Source organism: Talaromyces atroroseus, assembly GCF_001907595.1.
Source record: "Talaromyces atroroseus strain IBT 11181 chromosome Unknown scaffold_0, whole genome shotgun sequence".
Classification (NCBI taxonomy): domain Eukaryota; kingdom Fungi; phylum Ascomycota; class Eurotiomycetes; order Eurotiales; family Trichocomaceae; genus Talaromyces; species Talaromyces atroroseus.
Genome location: NW_017971432.1, coordinates 2540971 through 2561775, shown reverse-complemented (window position 1 = coordinate 2561775; position 20805 = coordinate 2540971). Strand labels below are relative to the sequence as shown.

General features: G+C 47.2%; 4 protein-coding genes across 4 annotated transcripts; 3 read left to right on the top strand and 1 right to left on the bottom strand.

Moving 5' to 3' along the window:
- Positions 1-528: 528 nt before the first annotated feature.
- UA08_00910 (5'-3' exoribonuclease 2) lies at positions 529-3998 on the bottom strand (the record flags this gene model as incomplete). The annotated part of the gene is made up of 6 exons (XM_020260769.1): positions 529-1159; positions 1249-3056; positions 3116-3241; positions 3295-3394; positions 3449-3635; positions 3692-3998. 6 exons carry the CDS (start codon positions 3996-3998, stop codon positions 529-531), a joined length of 3159 nt encoding a protein of 1052 aa, XP_020124424.1.
- Positions 3999-4516: 518 nt separating this feature from the next.
- Positions 4517-7770, top strand: UA08_00909 (hypothetical protein; the record flags this gene model as incomplete). The annotated part of the gene is made up of 6 exons (XM_020260767.1): positions 4517-4792; positions 4852-4902; positions 4952-5147; positions 5210-5670; positions 5720-7609; positions 7684-7770. The coding sequence occupies 6 exons, from the start codon at positions 4517-4519 to the stop codon at positions 7768-7770; spliced, it is 2961 nt and encodes a 986-aa protein (XP_020123849.1).
- A 291-nt stretch (positions 7771-8061) lies between these two features.
- Positions 8062-11571, top strand: UA08_00908 (Isoleucine--tRNA ligase, cytoplasmic; the record flags this gene model as incomplete). Its single annotated transcript, XM_020260766.1, has 5 exons — positions 8062-8167; positions 8236-8306; positions 8402-8462; positions 8516-9955; positions 10010-11571. 5 exons carry the CDS (start codon positions 8062-8064, stop codon positions 11569-11571), a joined length of 3240 nt encoding a protein of 1079 aa, XP_020123848.1.
- Positions 11572-12464: 893 nt separating this feature from the next.
- Positions 12465-20762, top strand: UA08_00907 (hypothetical protein; the record flags this gene model as incomplete). Its single annotated transcript, XM_020260765.1, has 10 exons — positions 12465-12528; positions 12593-15666; positions 15846-15856; positions 16318-16447; positions 16534-16722; positions 16809-19076; positions 19129-19566; positions 19623-19869; positions 19921-20171; positions 20229-20762. The coding sequence occupies 10 exons, from the start codon at positions 12465-12467 to the stop codon at positions 20760-20762; spliced, it is 7206 nt and encodes a 2401-aa protein (XP_020123853.1).
- Between the last annotated feature and the right edge of the window lie 43 nt (positions 20763-20805).

Below are 20805 nucleotides of genomic sequence, written 5' to 3'. Positions count from 1 at the left end.
AATTAAGAAAGGGCAATCGCACACGGTATTCGTCTTTGCAACAAGATGCAATGCTTGACGAAAGAGCGATTGGTTAAGCGCGGGGTTGTCAAAAAATCTTATGAGTCACTTTCAAAGGACCTTCTGCGAGGATTATTTTGTGTCACCGAGACCGGCCCTTTGCTGGCCCGCTTTCACCGGGACCCCAACTTTTTTGGCTCATGCGCTGCCTGAGGCATTGAACAATATGAACTAGCTGCGTCAAAAAAAGGGGAAAAAAAAAAAAACTTTGCATTCTGATTCAACACTGGATGGATCCTTTGTACGGTCTGAAAACGCCTGGAGAATTTCTAAAAAAAAAAGAAACAATAGAAAGAACTTTTTGGAAACGAATAGCTTTTCCAGAATTACATACAATACATCCTCCATCTTCGGTTAATTGGGTATCATACAGATGCTCTAGTTCATTGAGTGAAGTGAAAAACAATCCCTGGAATGCCGTCGTCAAGTCCTAGAGACTGTACATGTTAATTGCATGTAGACACATCATTAGTAACGATCATAACCGTAATCGCGCCTTGAAGAGTAGCCACCACGGTTGTAGGATTGGTTGCCGCCTCGATCATTGTTATATCCCCGAGAATCACCATGGCGAGGACCACCACCGCCACCTTCTGGACCATTGTGGAAGTTCTGCTGGCCATACTGCGTGGGTTGGGCAGGATAGCCGTACTGATTCTGGCCTTGAAAGTAGCCGTTCCCTTGACCATAGTAACCAGCACTATTGTAGCCCTGTGAAGGAGGCGGGTATTCGTAATTGCCACCGCGTGGAGGAGGTGGAGGGCCGTAAGAGTAACCAGCACCACCTACAGGCGGGGGTGCCCATCCTCTAGCGCCGCCAACCTGAGGTGGTGGGACGAATGAAGGATCAAGATGAGCTGCAAACGGATTCTGTCGGTCGTTCATGTTCGGTCTGCCAGCTCCAGCACCCTGCTGCTGATTGTATTGACCGCCTCCTCTACCAGGCCTTGAGCCACCTGAGAAAGGTCGCATTCCGTATCGCCATCTTGACTTAACAGTATTAATATCTCCCTGGTCCAATGCTGGGGGAGAAAAGCGGACTCCCCGAAGAAGCATGGACTTGTGAAGGTGGACTGATTTCGGTATTTCATAGTTGACCCTGCCAGAAAAGTTAATAAGGTTAAAGTAGATGAAACCGGAAAACAAAACATCAAAGAGAGAGGGGAAGAGCCAATAGAATTTACGTACATCATAGATTTATCCTCGTCAAGTGTCGGCATATCCACATCACAAGGAGGAGATAAAGAGCTGTGAGGTATATAGTTATCATCTTTTTCGATTTTTCCAGCGAGTCCTTCACTAGTGCGCATGTTTAGAGTGAACTTCGGGGCACCCTGTTTTTTGGAATAAAAGTTCCCCACAAGCTCTTGATATAGAGGATGTTGATCGGAAATCAATAGAACGTCTCTTCCAACCGTGTTCCGGGCTTGCTCATCTGGACTGAGATGTGGATACTTCTTTTCCATCGCAGCAAGCAGCCGATTCTCATCTATAAATGGCAGTAAGACAACGCCTTGCCAGGCAAATTTCTTGCCATTGAGATCCACGGGAAAGTCTTCGGGGTAGAAGTCAATGATTTCGCTGTTGGGGTCTGACATCAGGTCATGGAAAATCTCTGGAATGGCATGATTGGACGACGCTGGCAGGACTCCCATCAACTGCTCAAACGGCCGGAATGGCTTGCCTTTCTCAAACTTCAACTCCAGGTTCTCAATGTCAACAAAGTCTGCCGCAAAGGGAGCATAGTGGTACGGATAGTACCAAGTCCACGACGGACAGCCTTGCATGTAGTAGAGAAGGACCCACTGCAGACCTTCGGCGTAAGATCTTGCAACCTTATGTCGAAATTCCATATCACTAGGTTCGACATGGAATTTCTGTTCGTAATACCGCTCGGTATATCCGTCCTCCCATAAACGTACCGTATCAGGAGGGAGTTCATCGGTTGGCTTTGCTGGAGCAGCTGCTACTGGCGAATCTCTGCCCGGAGTGCCAGACTCCGCATCATCCAGTTCTTCAACCTTTCTCTTACCCAAGACAGATGGCGATGGTTCTTGCGAATCATCTAGAGCTGCGCCCTCTTCACCTGAACCACTGCCATTGGAAGATCTATTTTCATCACGAGCTCCCAATGTACCTTTCATTAGCTGACTTTTTAGTGCGGCAGCAGCGCTTTTGTTTGCCGCATTAGCTTTGTACACAGCCGTGCGGTTAACGACCATGCTGTGTGTTAATTGTCTCGTCTCCTTATCCAAGTGTCCTCGGCTTGGAGTAATCAAGGCCACCTCTGTTGATGCGATAAAACCATCCTTTTGTTTTCGTGCTTTGTTTGGCGTAGTGGAAGCAATAGGATCGCCTGCTGCATAACCTGGAGAGCTTCTTCGCCGCTTTTGCGATCGTTCCTCATTGCGCGTCTTCTCTTCTTCTTTTCTGCGCCGCTCATTAGCAGCCTTTCTGTCCTCTGCCTGTTTTCTTCTCTTGAAGATTGCACCTTCTTGCTTTGCCAACCCAGCTAGAATGAGTTGCGCATTTTTGAAGTTAACAATACCATCCTTCGTCACATAATCGTCCATAAGTGGAATGCACTCCCGCCAGATAGAGATCAAAAGATCAATTGCATTTTCTTTGATGTCCAAAGACGGGAGATGCGGCAAGAAATCATTACCAACGAAGAAACACATGAATACCCAGTCATCGAGGGCTCGTTCAAGATCGAAAGGGAAACGCTGCTGTGTTACCTGAAGCTCGACTGCAAGGTATTCCCTCAGTACAGAGACATTCAGCCAGATAAATGGTTTCTGAGCTACAGCCTTCTGTTTTTCATCAAAATCACCGTTTTTCTCTTTTGCCTGGCCTCTGCACTCCTCGGCTTTGTGGCCTGGTTGGCCGCAAAGCTGGCAAGTTCTGGGCTTTGACTCTTGAAAAAAGACATCTTCACGAAGTACTCGAAAGTGTGGTTCATGAGTTGCAAGACCTAACATAATCAAGTCCGCATCCTACGAAGCAAGTTAGCATGCAATTATCCCGAGAAGAAAGCAGAGCTATTGTTACTGACCAGACCGTATAAAACATGGTGTGTGTTGGGGTTATGGCTGGGGTCTTGTCGTTGCGAGCGAATAAAATTCATGACCTTGTGTTCACCCTCTCCCGGAACAGTTGCATCACTTATAATAATTTTCAACTTGATGAAAGTTAGCCTGAGATATCATAAGTGAGGCCAACTCATTGACAAACCTTTTCCCATGCAGGGTCGGTGTTCAGCTTATAAGCAATCCAGTAGCGCAGCGACGCAGCCAGAATATCCATAAATGGTGTGCCGGGTGTGATAACGTTACTAGACAATAATCTCAGCACTGTTCATGATTGAATGCACCACACGTCGACATACCTATCCCAAGTTTTTTGAATCACCTGTTCTTTAATATCACTATCCGAGTTTATCCCCTTAGCAGCATTCTGTCGTGCGAGAAGCTTTTGGAACTCCTCCTTCTTTTGGTCGTTTTCTCTGGCTTCTTGGGCGGAACGGAATCGACGAGAGCGCTGTTGATTCATCTTGGCACGAGGGGCAACACCGTCTGTGAGAGAGCGTCATTAGCATGTAGCCGGTCAATAGGAGAATGACTTATCATACCAACAGCTATCATCAAAAGCTTTCTTGGCCGAACCATGTTAACCACGCGGTCAGTGTAGCGGAAAATTTCTAGCATCATCTCTTGTTCGTTTGCCGGCGCAGGTTTGCCTTCAGGATGGGTACATGGATGGACAATGCCATTCATGTCCAGATACAGGTTATCGTTTTCTTCGCCATTGGGGTTTGGCTTCGTCGTATCAACCGGGATTGTTTCGCCATTGAACTCATATGGTTGTTCCTCGATAACGGGGGAGATGATTTTTGGGTACTTATTGGAAAGCCAACGAAAAAGCGCTGGGACACCCATGATGTCTGTTGTTGAAAGGAGCCTTGATTATTTCTAAAGCTTCGATTCTCTAATAGTTTTTGCAATCCATTTATCGATCGTAGTCAATAAGTGAAAGACTGTCAACCGGGAGGGCTCAGGAGATTAGATTGACAACACTCTCTAGTCGTCTCAGAAGATCATATGAAGAGCAAAATGGAAGGAAAAATTTCACAAGACGGCACAGGAAATAAATGTATCCAGCTCCAAGATGGACGCTGAATCTGATGCACGGCGGAGATGTCGCCGACTTGCCGAGTCGCGAATTATGCGCCGCAGTTCGGTGAAAGGATCTTCCGCTTTAGTTCTGAGCTTAACCTGCACTAGGCTGAAGTAGGTAAAGCTCGGCCAACTGCTTGCCTCCGCGGCCTGATGCACCGAACTACCTGGCCTCTTAAAACGAAATAATAACAAACATCGACGGCGCCGATCAGACTCACTCAACGGCCAAATGAAATAACCACAAAGTATGGTTTTGGTGACCATGACAATTGATCGAAATGTTCCGCATACTCGAGTCTCAAGCGCCGGCGAAGCAGACGGCCACCGATGCAATCGCTATTCTATCGAATAGGCTCCAAAGTGCAACCTTGCTGGAGGACCGACGAGCAGCGATACTTGGCTTACGCAGCTTCGCAAAAACATATCCCGCAAGCGTCGCATCTGAGTCACTCCGAGATCTAATTGCCAGTGTTCGGAAGGATGCAGAAGATGTTGACACTCTGAAAGTGGTGCTGGAAACATTGTTGATGTTATTTTCTCCCGACGAGAACAGCGTCAGTCTTAAGGAAAACGAAAATTATGAAAGGAACTGGAAAGCTGACCCTCTCAAAAGCCCGAAGCTTCAGACGAGATCGTGTTGTGGCTTGCAGATGAATTCACTCAGGTAAAAGAACCTCCTACCCAATTTTGACATGTATTTAACGATGTGGAAGCGTCAAGATAATATCACGGCATTGTTGGATCTGCTAGAAACCAAGGATGTCTACCCTCGGCTTTATTCGTTGCAATTGATCTCTGCCATATGTGCTGCGAGACCTGATCGAACGCAAGAATGTATATTCACCGCCCCACTGGGTATTTCAAGGCTAGTAAATGTGCTATCTGATGCTCGAGAGCCCGTGCGAAATGGTAAGTGTAATAGGATTCTTGCATATTACAAACTATGAATCTGATATTGGTTCTACCTCCAGAGGCACTCGTTCTCCTTATCGCTCTGACTCCGTCGTCAGCCGAGTTACAAAAACTTGTTGCATTTGAAAATGCGTTTGATCGTGTGTTTGAATTAATTGAGGCAGAAGGTTCATTATCTCAAGGATCTGAAGTTGTGGTGGACTGCCTTTCGCTTCTGGCGAATCTACTTCGACTAAATGTTTCAAACCAAACCTATTTCAGAGAGACAGGGTGTGTTAAGAAACTCGCAGGCCTGCTTACGGATGTGACAAATCCCCCGAAGACCGACGAAGAATTGCCACCATGGTTGCTAGCTAGGCGAGATAAAAACCTATGGGGATTATTAGCTATCATTCAGTTGTTCCTAGTCAAAGGTGGGATTTTGAAAACCAATCAAACAGCCTTCTGGCAAGCCGGCATTATGGAAAGAGTGCTACTTGTTGCATTCAGTAAAGACTTCGAGGTTCCTGTTATCGCCAAGGTAAGCACCCCCTTTTGTCTATGCGGAATTATGAACTAATTGGTCGCAGGCCCTGGAAACCTGTGCGGGAATGATTCGTGGAAATTCATCATTGCAAGAGAAATTCGCAGATGTAGAAGTGTCCTGGAATACCGAGTCTGGCGTTACCGGGGTTTCAAATGGTAACATGAAGACCAGTAAATCCGTGCGGATGAATGTCATCGAGGCTTTGCTCAAGTTGACGCTTGAACCGGCTCCTATATTCGCTTTGGAAGCACGACTTGCAGCCTGCGAATGCATTGAGGCCTTCTTTGCCAAGCACCATGGAATTCGATTACACTTTTTGAGAAGAGCTATTGATGGACACTTGAGTGGCAATGACCAAATACCGAACATGCTGTCCACTCTGTTAGAAGCCCCTGAGTCTCGCGCACGAGTTGATCCGTACCGTAACTGGATTGCTTCTGTTTTGATGTTCCATCTGCTATTTGAAGACCCAGAGGCCAAAGCACTTGCTCTAAAGGTCACGGAAGGGAACGCGGAGAAGGGCGAAGAAGTCGTTACATGCATTCAAATGATAGCTAGCAACTTAACCACTGGCCTACAGCGGGGCGACGATGACCGAATTTCCGTTGCTTCTTTGATGCTTTTATGTGGTTGGTTATTTGAAGATCCGGATGCAGTTAATGACTTTTTAGGGGAAGGCAGCATTATGCAATCGTTGATCCAGGAGATAAAACACAGTCGTGTAGGCAATATTCTCGTTCCAGGTCTATGCTCCATTCTCCTGGGCATCATCTACGAATTTTCGACAAAGGATTCTCCTATACCAAGAGAGACACTTCATGGCTTACTCACTACCAAGCTGGGAAGAGAACAGTACATTGATAAGATTACCAAGCTTCGAGAGGATCCTCTAGTTCGAGATTTCGAGGTCCTACCACGAACTGGTCGAGGCGACCATGACGGGACACTGCCTGAAATATTCTTCGATGGGATTTTCATAGAGTTCCTGAAGGATCATTTCGGGCACTTCTTACGCGCAATTGACCGCGAACCAGGACTGGAGATTCCAGTCATGACAAATGGTGTTCAGAAAGGAATATCTAGAGAGCTAGTGGACTCGCTTCGGACACAAGTTGAACAACATAGCCAAACGATTCAGAAATTGGAATTGGATCTACTAAACCTGCAGCAGAAGCTGGAACAGGAGCAACTGGATCATCGACGAACTAAGGAATCTACTAGCCATGAAATGTCTCGCATTAGAAATATCAATGATAGCCTGCAGAAGAATCACGAGATCGAAATGTCACGACTGGAGGATTATCACAAAGGAATGAACGAGAGCCTTCAAAGAAACAATAGGTTGGAATTGTCGAAGTTGGAGGAACACCATCAGCAGGAATTATCAAAATCGGAAGAGCATCACCAAAATACAATCACAACCTTGCAAAAGGAACACATGTCGGAAATGAACAAACTGGAAGAGCAACACAAACAAGGACGGAATGAATTGCTTAAATCGCACGGCGAACAACTTCGAGCAATTGATAGTCAACTCAAAGAAACTACCGCCGACTATGAAGGGAAAAGCGCTAAATTACGACAGCGTCACGAGGATGAGGTATCTGAACTCAAGAAGTCTATTGCAAGACTGGAAGAGAACCTGGAAAAAGTCAACAAGGAACATATTCAGGAACTGCAGACTATACGTGAGGAGCACTCGGCTAAATATGGTGCATTGGAGAATCAACTGGTGCAGGCTGATGGACGAACCACAACTGCTGAAGAGAGTGTTAAAAAACTCGAAAAGGAGCTTTCAGAAGCTAAGAAAGCAACACAAAAAGCCGAAAGCGAAGCAGCAGAGGCAGAAACGGCCCGGAAAGAAGCACAAAGCGAATTGGAGGACCTCCTCATTGTGTTTGGCGACTTGGAAGCCAAGAGAAAACAGGAAAAGGTACGAAGTCACAGAGGCTCTAAATATTTCCTTCATGAAACATGTAAAATGTAACAAAACTAATGCGATTGCAGCAACGCCTCAAGGAACTCGGAGAAGAAGTGTCAGACGAGGAGGAGGACGAGGACGATGAGGGGGATGACGATGAAGGTGCCGATTAAATCCCGTTCTAGCGATGTCAAGAAATCCGTGATGATATGATGATACCCATTGAGTACATAGAGCATCATATATAACCAAAATAATATCAAATTCCTGCAGCTGCATTTCTGCCTCAGGCGGGAGGCCTAATAGACGCTCGGACCAGGTGCGGGCTTTCCCAGCACAAAAAAAAAGGCGGCGGGGTGAGTCATCCCCGCCCTCATCCTCCCTCCATATTTCAGAGTCTGTATCCCCAAACACAGTTCTCCTCTGGAATTGACTGTGGTAGCTTGTGGATTACTCTTTCAGCCATGTCTATTGATTTTCCCGTCGAAGAGGAGGCCGTCCTCAAACGGTGGAGGGAGATTGATGCCTTTCGCCGGCAGGTTGAACTATCCCGCGGCCGGAAGCCCTACAGTAAGTCTGCTAGCATCATGCGTAGCTCGTCAACGACGAACTTCTGGCTAACATCGCACCTCTCGCAGCTTTCTATGATGGTCCTCCATTTGCGACTGGCCTTCCTCACTATGGTCACTTGCTCGCCAGTACCATCAAGGTACGCACGCCCTTAAACTAGGCCCGCACTGGCCCTTTGCACCAAACGCAGCGTGGATAACATGGATCGTTGACCTCGATTTCTTCATCTTTTAGGATATTATCCCTCGTTACTTTTCAATGACGGGCCACTATTGCGAGCGACGATTCGGCTGGGGTAAAATCATCTGTCTCTTATAACTTGGTTCTTTGACTGACGGGAAGGAACAGATACACACGGTGTGCCAATCGAACATGAAATAGACAAGAAGCTAGGAATGTCCGGCTCTGAAGCCGTTGAGAAGCTGGGTATAGCTCAGTACAACGCAGAATGCCGCGCGATTGTGATGAGGTTCGCCGAGGAGTGGCGGCAAACTATCGAAAGGCTAGGCCGTTGGATCGATTTCGATAACCCGTACCGGACACTCGATACTAGCTTTATGGAATCAGTCTGGTGGGTCTTTAAACAATTAGCGGATAAGGATTTGGTATATCGAGGATATCGAGTGATGCCTTACTCTACTGCTCTCAACACCCCTCTGAGCAACTTCGAGGCTTCTCAGAACTATCGCGACGTGACCGACCCAGCTGTTGTGGTAGCTTTCCCCCTAGTTGACGACCCCAATGTATCGCTATTGGCATGGACAACAACACCCTGGACACTTCCGTCCAACACTGGTCTCTGCGTGAACCCAGAGTTCGATTATGTGAAGATCCACGATGAGGCATCGGGAAAGCACTATATCCTCATGGAAACTCTTCTTCGGACGCTCTATAAAGACCCTAAGAAAGCAAAGTTTAAGGTCATTGACCGCTTCAAGGGATCTAACATGAAAGGCTGGAGGTACGAGCCACTTTTTGACTATTTTGCCGATGAATTCAAAGACTTTGGATTCCGTGTGTGGAATGATGGCTATGTAACTTCCGATGCTGGTACGGGAATTGTTCACCAAGCACCTGCATTTGGTGAAGACGATTACAGGGTCGGTGTGGAGAATGGAGTTGTTACGGACACTAGACTGCCTCCTAACCCTGTGGATGAAACGGGAAAATTCACAGCTGAAGTGCGAGATTTCCATGGGCAGCATGTTAAGGCTGCAGACAGAGCCATCATTAAACATATCAAAGCCATTGGTCGTTTGGTTGTCGACGGTCAGATTACCCACAGTTACCCATTCTGCTGGAGATCAGATACGCCCCTTATCTATCGAGCTGTGCCCGCATGGTTTGTGAAGGTTGGACCAATTATCCCAACCATGCTCAAGGGCATTGAAGGCTCACATTGGGTGCCATCTTTCGTCAAGGAAAAACGGTTCGCCAATTGGATACAAAATGCCAGGGATTGGAATATTGCAAGGAATCGATATTGGGGAACTCCAATCCCCCTTTGGGTTAGCGATGATTTCAAGGAAGTTGTTGCGGTAGGCAGCGTCGCGGAGCTCAAGGAGCTTAGCGGGTATGAAGGCGATCTGACTGATCTGCACCGAGACTCCATCGATCATATCACTATTCCTAGCAAGCAAGGAAAGGGCCAGCTTCGTCGTGTCAGTGAGGTCTTTGATTGCTGGTTCGAAAGTGGTTCTATGCCTTATGCATCAGTTCACTACCCTTTCGAACGTGAAACAGAATTTCATGATGCTTTCCCGGCTCAGTTTATTGCTGAGGGTCTAGGTACGTGTTTTCTTTCTTTATACTGATCTTCTCATAGAGCTAATTCTCAGTTAGATCAAACACGCGGTTGGTTCTATACTTTGTCCGTCCTGGGTTGCCATCTGTATGGGAAGTTGCCCTACCAAAATGTCATAGTGAACGGAATCGTTTTGGCGGAAGATGGCAAAAAGATGTCTAAGCGTCTGAAGAACTACCCTGATCCAACTGTAGTCATGGATCGTTATGGTTCTGATGCGCTTCGACTGTATCTGATCAACTCCCCTGTCGTGCGAGCTGAAACTTTGAGATTCAAGGAATCGGGCGTCAAGGAAATTCTTTCAAAAGTGCTCTTGCCTTTGTGGAACAGCTACAAGTTTTTCGAGGGACAAGTGGCTCTCTTGAAGAAGGTTGAGAACATCGATTATGTTTTCGACCCGAAGGCGGAAGTCACTAACACCAACGTTATGGATCGGTGGATTTTGGCAAGCTGTCAGAGTCTTCTAAAGTTTGTCAACCAAGAAATGGCTGCCTATCGCCTATACACCGTGGTTCCAAGGCTACTTGAACTCATTGACAACACCACAAACTGGTATATCAGATTCAACCGGAGACGCTTGAAGGGCGAAAATGGCATCGAAGACACACAGCATGCACTTAACACATTGTTCGAAATTTTGTATACACTGGTTCGCGGTCTGGCTCCATTTACCCCTTTCATCACCGACAACATCTATCTACGACTTCTCCCTCATATCCCCAAGTCGTTACGCGGCGAAGATGATCGCAGTGTGCACTTCCAGCCATATCCTCAGGTCCGTGAAGAACTTTTTGACGAGGTGGTGGAAAGACGTGTAGCAAGAATGCAAAAAGTCATCGAATTGGGAAGAACTTCTCGTGAACGCCGTAATCTGGTGCTAAGGACCCCCCTGAAGACGCTTGTTGTCATCCACACAGATCAGCAATACTTGAACGACGTCAAGTCTCTTGAATCCTACATTGTCGAGGAATTGAACGTGCGTGATCTTATCCTGTCCTCGGACGAAGAAAAATACAACGTGCAATATAGCGTCACAGCGGACTGGCCTACACTGGGTAAGAAGTTGAAGAAGGATGCGCAAAAGGTCAAGAAAGCGTTGCCTTCTTTGACGAGTAACGATGTCAAGAAGTTTGTGACTGAGAAACGTATTGTCGTCGATGGTATTGAGCTTGTTGAGGAGGATCTCGTCGTGCGCCGTGGCATTAAGGAAGATGAGACCACACAAAGTCAGGAGACCAACTCCGACACTGACGTTCTAACCATTTTGGACGCCAATATCTACCCAGAATTGGCAGATGAAGGAGTCGGCAGAGAGATCATCAGCCGTGTCCAGCGATTACGCAAGAAAGCTGGCCTGGTTCCTACAGATGACGTGAAGATGGAATACAAAGTTCTTTCTGACCCCGAAAATATCGGATTGGAGAAGGTGTTCCAGAATCAAGCTGCCAATTTCGAAAAGGCATTGCGCAGACCTGTCGACCAACATGTCGTAACCCAAGTTGGGGGAACCATCCCAGATGAGGAGGAACAGGGTCTCATTGTGCAGGAAGAACAAGAAATCCAAAAAGCAACGTTTTTGCTTAGATTCCTAAAATTGTGAGGGGTCTCTGAGCGGTCAAAATGTTAAGCAGGATTTTAGTTTATGTACAATTGGATTATCTAAGAATTCATTTCTATGACGTGCCAGGTTAGATCTCTGGTTTGCTACTAGCTGGGTTATGGAAACAAGAATGCATTTTCCCCCTTGTTCTATGCACTTCCTGTGGTCTCATTTTTTCTTCGAAGCCGCCTGATTCCTTAGTCAGTACTCTGTAGTAATTCCCGGCCACTGACTGGAGGAGCATCCAATATATCTTACTATGAAACAATCCTTGAGTCGCATGAACTCTTTAGCACACGTGTCTTTCTGCACCGCATTATAATCGGCAACAACGCATCTCCCGTATGCCGCAGCCTGTTCAGGAGAAATTAGTAGGGTGTTAGTGTTATTCGGAGAACTTTTTGCGTATAAAGCACACCTCGACGGAGCATTGAGATGCAGCCTGAGCAAACTTCTCAAGAGGCCGGGCCCTGCTTGACATTTTGGACTTCAATCGAGTTCGTTGGTAAATGAAGGCTTGATCATAGAGATATTGATATTGATACTGAGTCTTGTCGTCGTGAAGAACGGCGGCCAAACGAGGAATGTTGCACGTGATATATAGCGTCCTATTGGTCCGCTGCAGCAGTGGAGTTGCAGCCCGCCCAGCGCGCATTTGCCGGGCCGGAATGTTTGCCAAAACACGTCCTTGACAATGAAGTCGTCAAAGACTTTTCGTGCGCTTTTTGAAAGATCACGAGTTTCACTTCACGCTGGTCGTGGTTTTTGAGTTCACCTTGGGCCGTTATTTTCTTTTCCCTCCCCTTTGAAACGCCATAATCGCCGCGATGACCCTGTCCGCTCTCGCGTCAATGCTGTCTTTCAAAAAAGCGCCATAGTTTGCGATTCTCCCAATGTCTCCAATCCCTGTTCAGCGTCCGACTCTCCTAGATGAGGACCGAGTGTTATCCGATCAAGGTTTGTCGCTGAATATCTGTTTTTGGGGATTTTGTATTGAATCTAATTTCAACCGAATCAATAGACGTCGGGCTTCTTTATCAAATAATTACTCGCGCCGAGCAGAATTCCAATGTTGAACGCTTGCCCTTTAGAGCGCTTTTTGCAGCTTACGATGAAGTCCTCGCAGATCATGGGCCGGATGCGGATCCGGAGCAGGTCTGCATGCGCTTCTTATTCAAGATGGGCACCGGAGGACTTGCGGGCCAATCCTTGTTTGATAGATTCGAGAATCTCCTTCAAAGCATGGGTATTATATTATCGTTCGACGACACCGAGCCCGAGCAACACCAAGACCTTGCGCTTCACCCATCAGCATTGGAATTCGCGGGTGAGCAGCAACTCACTGGCCGAATTCCTGAAGATACAACCCAAAGATCAATCCGAAGAAGAAGGGCCTCGTTTAATTCTATGTACGATGTTGGCGAAGATGCGACACAAAAACACGGGTATCGTCCAAGCTCAAGGTCTTCCATGTCTCGACTCGACCCCGGAAAATCCGCTTTCTTGGAAGAAATCGATGATCACCCTCGAGAACCGCAGACTCACCGCGGAGAACCAACAAATCTACCTGACAAAAATCAACTGTTGGCCCAGTTTCTGGAAATGGGACGTCGGTTGATGGGCGGCTTAGATCCCAGAGGAATGCCACAATCAGTTGAAAACGACACGCCTTTCCAACCCACGAAAAATGTGATTATGAGTTCATCTCCTCGATCGAATCATCGGAGTTTCTCGGAAAGACTGCGCGAGAGTGACGAGCCGTCGCCTAATATTGATATAAACTTTCGTTCGGAGGATATGAGAGCATTCGATGAATTGGGTTTTAAGCCTAGTTTGTCCGACATGTTACGAGATGCGTCGAACTTTGCGACATATCGCAGAAGAGTAACCGCGAGAAAAGCCATCATACATTGGCTAGAACAGGCTGTTAACGTACGACAACGTCGTCAAGACATGGAATCCGCGGCTTCCAATCAAGATAGAGCAACGCTACTTCGCCAAGCTCTTGACCTGTGGCGAGCAGAGCTTCAGAAGAAACGGCAAAATAGCCGCACAAAGCGATTTTTCCGGCACTTGGAGAGACGTGCTGCAAAAGCTAGAGACTTATACTTGATGACAAAAGCCTTTACTCACTGGGCACAGCTTACTTCAGATGAAGTGTCAAAGGCGTCTGAAGCTCGTCAGCATATCTTGAGCATCAAATATTTCAATGCTTGGCGTGAGATAACAGCAGTCAATGTGATGAAGGCTCAGCGTTTCACTATTAGGAGACCATTGGATGGTTGGAAAAGAAGAATCCAGCAAATTAGAATGTCGGAAGACTATGCAGCTGCTACGTACGATATCAATACGAAAAGGAAGTATTTTATGATTCTGCGCTGGAATTTTTATTACGAACAGCGAGCACCGGAATGGAGTGATTATCGACTTAAGAAAAGTTCGTTTCTTTCTTGGATTCGCGCCTTGAGGACCCAACGGGAACGCGAGGCTGATATAGATCACACGAACCGTCATGAGCTTCTTCACGCAGCGATGCAAACATGGTCTTACCGACTGAGATCTGTGAACGCAGCACAGCTTGATGCGGATAGGAAACGCAAGAAAAAGTTGGTGGGTGATCAAATCGAGGTATGGAGTGCTCAGACTCGGTTGTACTCCGCAGCTGTGAAAACAGTTGAAAGAGTAAACTCAAAGGTGGTCAAAACTTCCTTTATGCATTGGCGACTACGCACAAAGGCTATGCAGGAAGCGAAAGAAGCTGATCGTTTGAGACTTTTGCGTAATGCTTGGACAACATGGAACGATCATTTGCGCTGCTATGCACTAAATTCACGTATTGAAGAGCGCCTAATGAAAGAAGCTATCTACAGATGGGTTTTGGCAGAAAGATATCGTCTCGCACAGCGGATACGAGACCAACGCATACAGCGCGAAGCTTTCACAAAATTCATAATCACTGCTCGAGATACATCGAAGGAATTGATGCAGCGAGAAGATCAATATGTGCATCGTTACAACTATGATATATTACGCTCCCATCTCTTGTGCTGGGGAAACAAACTCGCAGTCCAACGGCAAAGAGAATATGCTGCAATAGAATTCTACGAGCCCAGAGTTGAGCAGGAGGCACTCACCATTTGGACTTCTAGACATCAACATGTGCGAAATCTGGAAAAGTGGTCGCAGGATGCTCGCTTTTATTTCACTGCAACTAAGTTTGTCAAGGCCTGGCACAATGCAACTTTGGATGCGTCCAAGAAACGCCGACAGGAAGCCTATGTCAAAATCCGCAGGAAGGTCAAGATGAACATTGCGTTGAGCGCCATACGCGTTTGGTACGATAAGTCACGACGTGTGACGAATTTAATTGATCAGGCTGATGAGTTCAGTCGCACAAATTTACTTCTCTTCTCAACCGAACTTGTTGATCGTTGGCGTCAACAAACCGCAAAGGTTGCACAGAACACTCAGGATGCCGAGGTGTACTATCACAGACAACTTGCTTACCATATGTTAACACGTTGGATTGACGGGTCTGAAAAATACCGTGGCCTAGAGGAACAAGCCGATGGACTAGATTTGGTGCACGTTTCTGACCTTGCGTCTGCACAGCTGCGCAAGATCAGTCGCCGTATTTTTCAGATCCGAAGCGCGGCTGATATGGCGGAATCGATGCACGATCGTATACTGAGAAAGCATCACAGAAATATGCTTCGGCATTGGAGCAACAAGGCCAGAGTACAGCACAAAGATCGCGAAGAACTAGAGCCAGACAGGGTTGGAATCGTAACTCACGAACCCACTACTCCCGGTGCTGCAATGGTAGTTGGGGATCCGGAAAACACACTGAACTTGAGCGAACTAGGATCTCTACCAGAGCATCGATTAGCCTCAACAACACCTATCGCGACACCTGGGTATTTGGCATCGCCATCGAGACGAGCCGCACGGGCACGTCTGCTTTCCCAAATGTCGACAACTCCGGCAACACCGCTGTTCACGCCTTTTGCAAGCCGCCTTCGTGCAGCTCTCGATGGCGACAGAGCAGGTTCCGAAAGCAGAGCACGAAGTCGACGCAGCTCCGTTGGAACTATGGTTCGTTTTGCCATCGAAGATCCCCAGTCCCCGACTGAGGGACGGAAATCGTCCACAAGGAGAGAGTGATGAGGGTTTATAAACCGCACCTCATTCTTGAACCGTTCTTAACTACTTGTTTTATATAGTTATCCTCGTTGCTTCACTATTCACAGTTGTGACGCTTTTGATACCCCTAGGTTGGCATTTGGTGTGTGTTTATGGGAGACTCGTCTTGTCTGACATCTTTCTTATTTGGTCTATTTTATGTCCTATGATACCTACATTTGTTTTATTGGCATGTGAGACGAGCGATGGAAACGAAACGAAATAAACGAATGTGAGGATGCCACGATACCCGTCATCTAACATATTCCACACAATACTGGTGCATTTAACAGAATACAAAAAGACAATATAGTCCGTAGCAAAACAGTTTCTTGCGTTAAGTTATGAACAAATCTTTGTTTTTATTATATGTATCAAGTCACGCTGCTTGTTCCTGCCGCACATTGACGTCGACGGCTGATCACGCGCCGCGCGGAGAAACTCCCAGCGACCTTCACCATCTCCGCGCAACGACCTCAGAGAAAGACCAACTCCGCGTCTATGCGAGCTGCTGAGCTGCTACAGTTCTTATCCTTATTTCCATAATATCTGGCAATGGTTTAGTGTCCGTGAAGACCCAAGAAACGGGGGCTTCGAGTACGATCATTCTTCCATGCGTGCGGTTCTACCAGGGCGGCCTCAGTCGAAGCTGCAAGCTCTCAGCACCGCGCTCTGGGATGATCTTCGGATTGTTGTAAGGCGCACACTGCAAGCAATCCTGGCATTGGTTTTCTTCTTTCTATTGCTGACGCAATGTCTAACTAACCCTTTGGACCACAGGCATACATCTCTGGCCATGCACTCGTTGTCCTGACCGGAGCCCAGACGCTCCTGCAGACCATCTACGTCGACGATTCGGACTACCTCGAGACAGTTGCTATCGATGAAGCCTCTGGCCAAATTGCCGTTAGCAGCGGGCCTGATGTCTACATATACCGGCCGAATGGATTTAAGGGTGAATCCCTAAAGGTGAGTCAACATCGTTACGAAGCCATCGGGCCATACTGCAACTTGCCTGTGTCACCAAGGCCAACGTTAATGTTATTCTGCAATAGTGGTCGTTAGCCGTCACTTTCCGTTCCGTAGACGACGATGAAATTATTAATACGTTATCCTGGGGTTCCTCTGAGGAATTGCTTGTCGCTAATTCGAGCCTTTCGGTGTGGTTCCTGAAACATGAACCTCATCTCATGTGGAAGAAGCGGCTAGCTGGGCCTACGAAGTTCGCCGAGTTCTCGCCTGATGCTGAGTTGGTAGCGACAACGGGGAGATATGATCGCCTTGTCAAACTCTGGAGGAGACTTTCGTTTGGCGCCGACGACGTCCGATTCGAGGTGTTCTACCTCCCTCATCCAGCAGCAGTGACCGGGATACACTGGCGAAGACCTCGCCATCGTGAACAGTCAATGGAAAATGTTCTTTATACAATATGCGCAGACAACAAGATTAGAGTCTGGACGGTTTCAGATCACCAAGCTCTTTCGGCGATGCATCTATGGACTGAGATAGATATGAGCGCATCGATCCAGCCACGAGACAACTCGCAGATTATATCAGGCCGCCGCTATGGTTTCATAATTGATAGCCGAGATTTCACGGCGGCGACTGAGCGGGCTGTTCAACGAAATTCCACAAAGAATAATTTGGCCTTGGAGCACCTTGTAGAAGTGGCGACTAAAAGCCCGGAAATTTGTGTTATCGCCGATGACCAGGGCCACATGTGCGCTTGGGCTTTGGAGAACGTCGGGAGTAAGACGAGATCTGCAACCGATGTATTCAACATTTTGCACGTCGAGGGACTGAAGTTCTCGTTTCCACAGAGAGCTCTTCTGCATGAGGATTATGCACGATTTTATGCTTTCGGGGCTTCTACTGCCATAGACTCGCTGTCGATATTGGTACACTACTTTGATGGGAGGATAGAATGGCTTGACTCTCAAATTGATGTTCTCTTTGATCCAACGCCGCGAAAACACAGGTTACTGTCTCAAGGAATTTGGTCTGGTCATACAGAACCAATCAAAAAGATTGTTCGAAATGCAAGTGGGCGTGTACTTGTGTCACGAACCGACGATAACAACGCAATGATATGGAGGCAGAAAATGCGAAACTCGGGTTCTATTCTGGCCACCCAAAGCTCGCTTTCGTCACAAGACCATATACACCGAACGTGTGTGATTGACGATGGCTCATTCTTAATAAATCTTCACCACACCAGTATATCCCTATGGGATATTCGACAATCCCCCGCTGTGATGCTGAGTTCATGCGAATTTGCATCGTCTAGTAAGCCACTCTGTGTCTTGACTGTGCCTCACTCCGAGACGTCAGATAGAACTGTGTGTGTTGCTATGATAAACTCTGAGATGAAAGGCATTGCGTGGTTGCTTGAGTTACCCGACATGCGATCTTCCGTCAATAGCGAGGAGTGCCTGATTTCATTGCGAGAATTTTGTACATTCGACATGGGTCTAGATGTCGATGTAGCTTACGTATTGGCTGTGGACCCGGCAGGCCAGATGGTGCGACACTCTGGCTTTCTAGATCTCTTCGCTGCAGATATAGCGCTTTCATATACACACAAGGGAACTATTCACACGTGGGCGGCTAAGGTGGACAAGGCAAACCGAAAGCTGGACTGGCTGATTACATCAACTGTTGAAACAGGCGTCATAAACCCATCTCTAGCAAGCGGAAGTGCGATTCGAAAGGCAGCACTAGTCGACCAAGATCGTACACATCTCACGATTTGGGATACCAGTGGTGCTCAGTTGGAGTTTGAAGAGAGATTCCCCGATCATGATATGATCCGAGATCTTGACTGGGCTTCTACTCCAGATCAGCAATCAATATTAGCTGTTGGCTTTTCTCATAAGGTCCTTTTACTTTCGCAGCTAAGATACGATTATCTAGACTCTGGTCCATCCTGGACTGCAGTTCGTGAAATCCGCATTCGAGATCTGACGCCGCATCCCATTGGGGACTCATGTTGGTCAGGCAATGGGAATCTAGTCGTTGGGGCTGGAAACCAGCTATTCGTGTACGACAAGGCTGTTGAGGCGGATAGCCATTTGGTTTCTGAGCTTCGTATACCAGCTCGGGGAAGCTCGGATGTAAATCTTTTCGACATTGTCAGCCGATTGAACGGACCCCTTCCTGTTTATCACCCTCAGTTTCTTGCTCAATGCATTCTGTCAGGGAAGACGAATCTCGTCCATCTGATTCTCATGAATCTCCATAAAAAGCTCAAATTCTATTCTGAAGGTGATGACCTCGACACCCTTCTTGGCATACCAGTTGAAGAATTCTACCGGGATGATAATGTAAGGCTGCTTCATAAAAATGGTGACAGAAGGCAATACTGACTCTAGGCAGGAATTGCACGATTTTGCATGGAAAGAGATGCGGGCTTCTCTTGACTATGTTGAAGACGAACCGCGAGTCCTAGATGAAACGGTAGCTGCAATTCTCAATGAGAACCTAACACGTATCAGTCTACCGCAGCTGTCAAGTCAAGAGCAATTCCGCCTTGTTGACACAATTGAGTGTGTGGCGACCGTTGAGAAACATAGAAGATCCATGGATGCTAATGCTGCGCGATACCTGCTCTTTTTCCGTCAACACATGCTACGGAGAAGCCAGGGGGTCGCCAATAAAAATACAGTCTCGTGGAGAGAAATAGTGTGGGCTTTTCACAGTGGAAGTCAAGATATCTTGACGGATCTTGTCTCTCGGCAATTTAATGGGAAAATACTGTGGAAAGCAGCGAGAGAGAGCGGAATTTTTATGTGGTTATCGGACACAGCAGCTCTAGTAAGTTGAAGTGTCATTAGATGTGTTTTACCCGCCCAGATACCAACAATATACAGAGGACACAGCTTGAAATTGTCGCTCGTAATGAGTATACGAAGACGGAGGAGAAGAACCCTGTCGACTGCTCCTTGTTTTATCTGGCTTTGCGTAAGAAGAACGTCCTTCAGGGTCTGTGGCGCATGGCAAGCTGGAATCGGGAGCAGGCAGCGACGCAACGTTTGCTAGCAAACAACTTCCAGGAACAAAGGTGGAAGACGGCAGCACTGAAGAACGCATACGCTCTACTTGGAAAGCGGAGATTCGGTGAGTGTGCTCGTTTGTCTGGGAAGGGATTTTCACTCTAATTGCGTACAGAATATGCTGCTGCTTTCTTCCTTCTAGCGGATCATTTACGCGAAGCTGCAAATGTCTGCATCAATCAGATTGGGGACATCCAGCTAGCAATTACTATCACGCGAGCTTACGAGGGTGATAGCGGATCGGTTCTGAAGGAAATACTGGAAGAGAAAGTTCTCGGAGACGCTGCGTCCGAGGGCAACCGCTGGATGGCATCCTGGGCTTTCTGGATGCTAAATCGCAGAAGCTCAGCGGTTCGCGCGTTGATTGTGAGTAGAGCAAGCCTTGTATTCTTCCGTGCTATTATAGTTCCTGACAGTTTACAGTCCCCTGTCGACACGCTCATTCCTCCTACCCCTTCATCGCCAGGAAGTCCGGGTTTGATCTCGTTAAAGGGGCGATCATATCTTTCAAATGACCCTGCTTTGGTGGTCCTGTATAGACAAATACGCGAAAAGTCTCTGCAAACCCTTAAAGGTGCAACTCAAATTGCTCCTGCCGACGAATGGGCTTTTGTCATACGAAATGCACGTCTTTATGATCGTATGGGCTGTGACCTACTGGCACTCGACCTTGTAGCTCACTGGGAATTTCTACGAACGCCTCCTCGGCGCGGATCGACTTCTGCATTCACAAGCACAGCTGAGACGGACATCCGAAAACTACTCCGGAGACGAAGCAGTCTTGTTATTGCTGATTTGCCAGTTCGACAACTCCCGCCAGAGATGGCAGTCTCGGCTCCTCGTGATGAAAATGGCAGCAGCCCAGGGACAGCAAATAAGCCTCCAAAACCTCGGCCCAAGCCAACGACGTTTGAAGAACCAGATACAAATTCATTACTAGACAGTTTCGGCTTCTGATTTTGGCGGAATACTTTTAAGTTTGTGCTGTGTGGCGTGTATT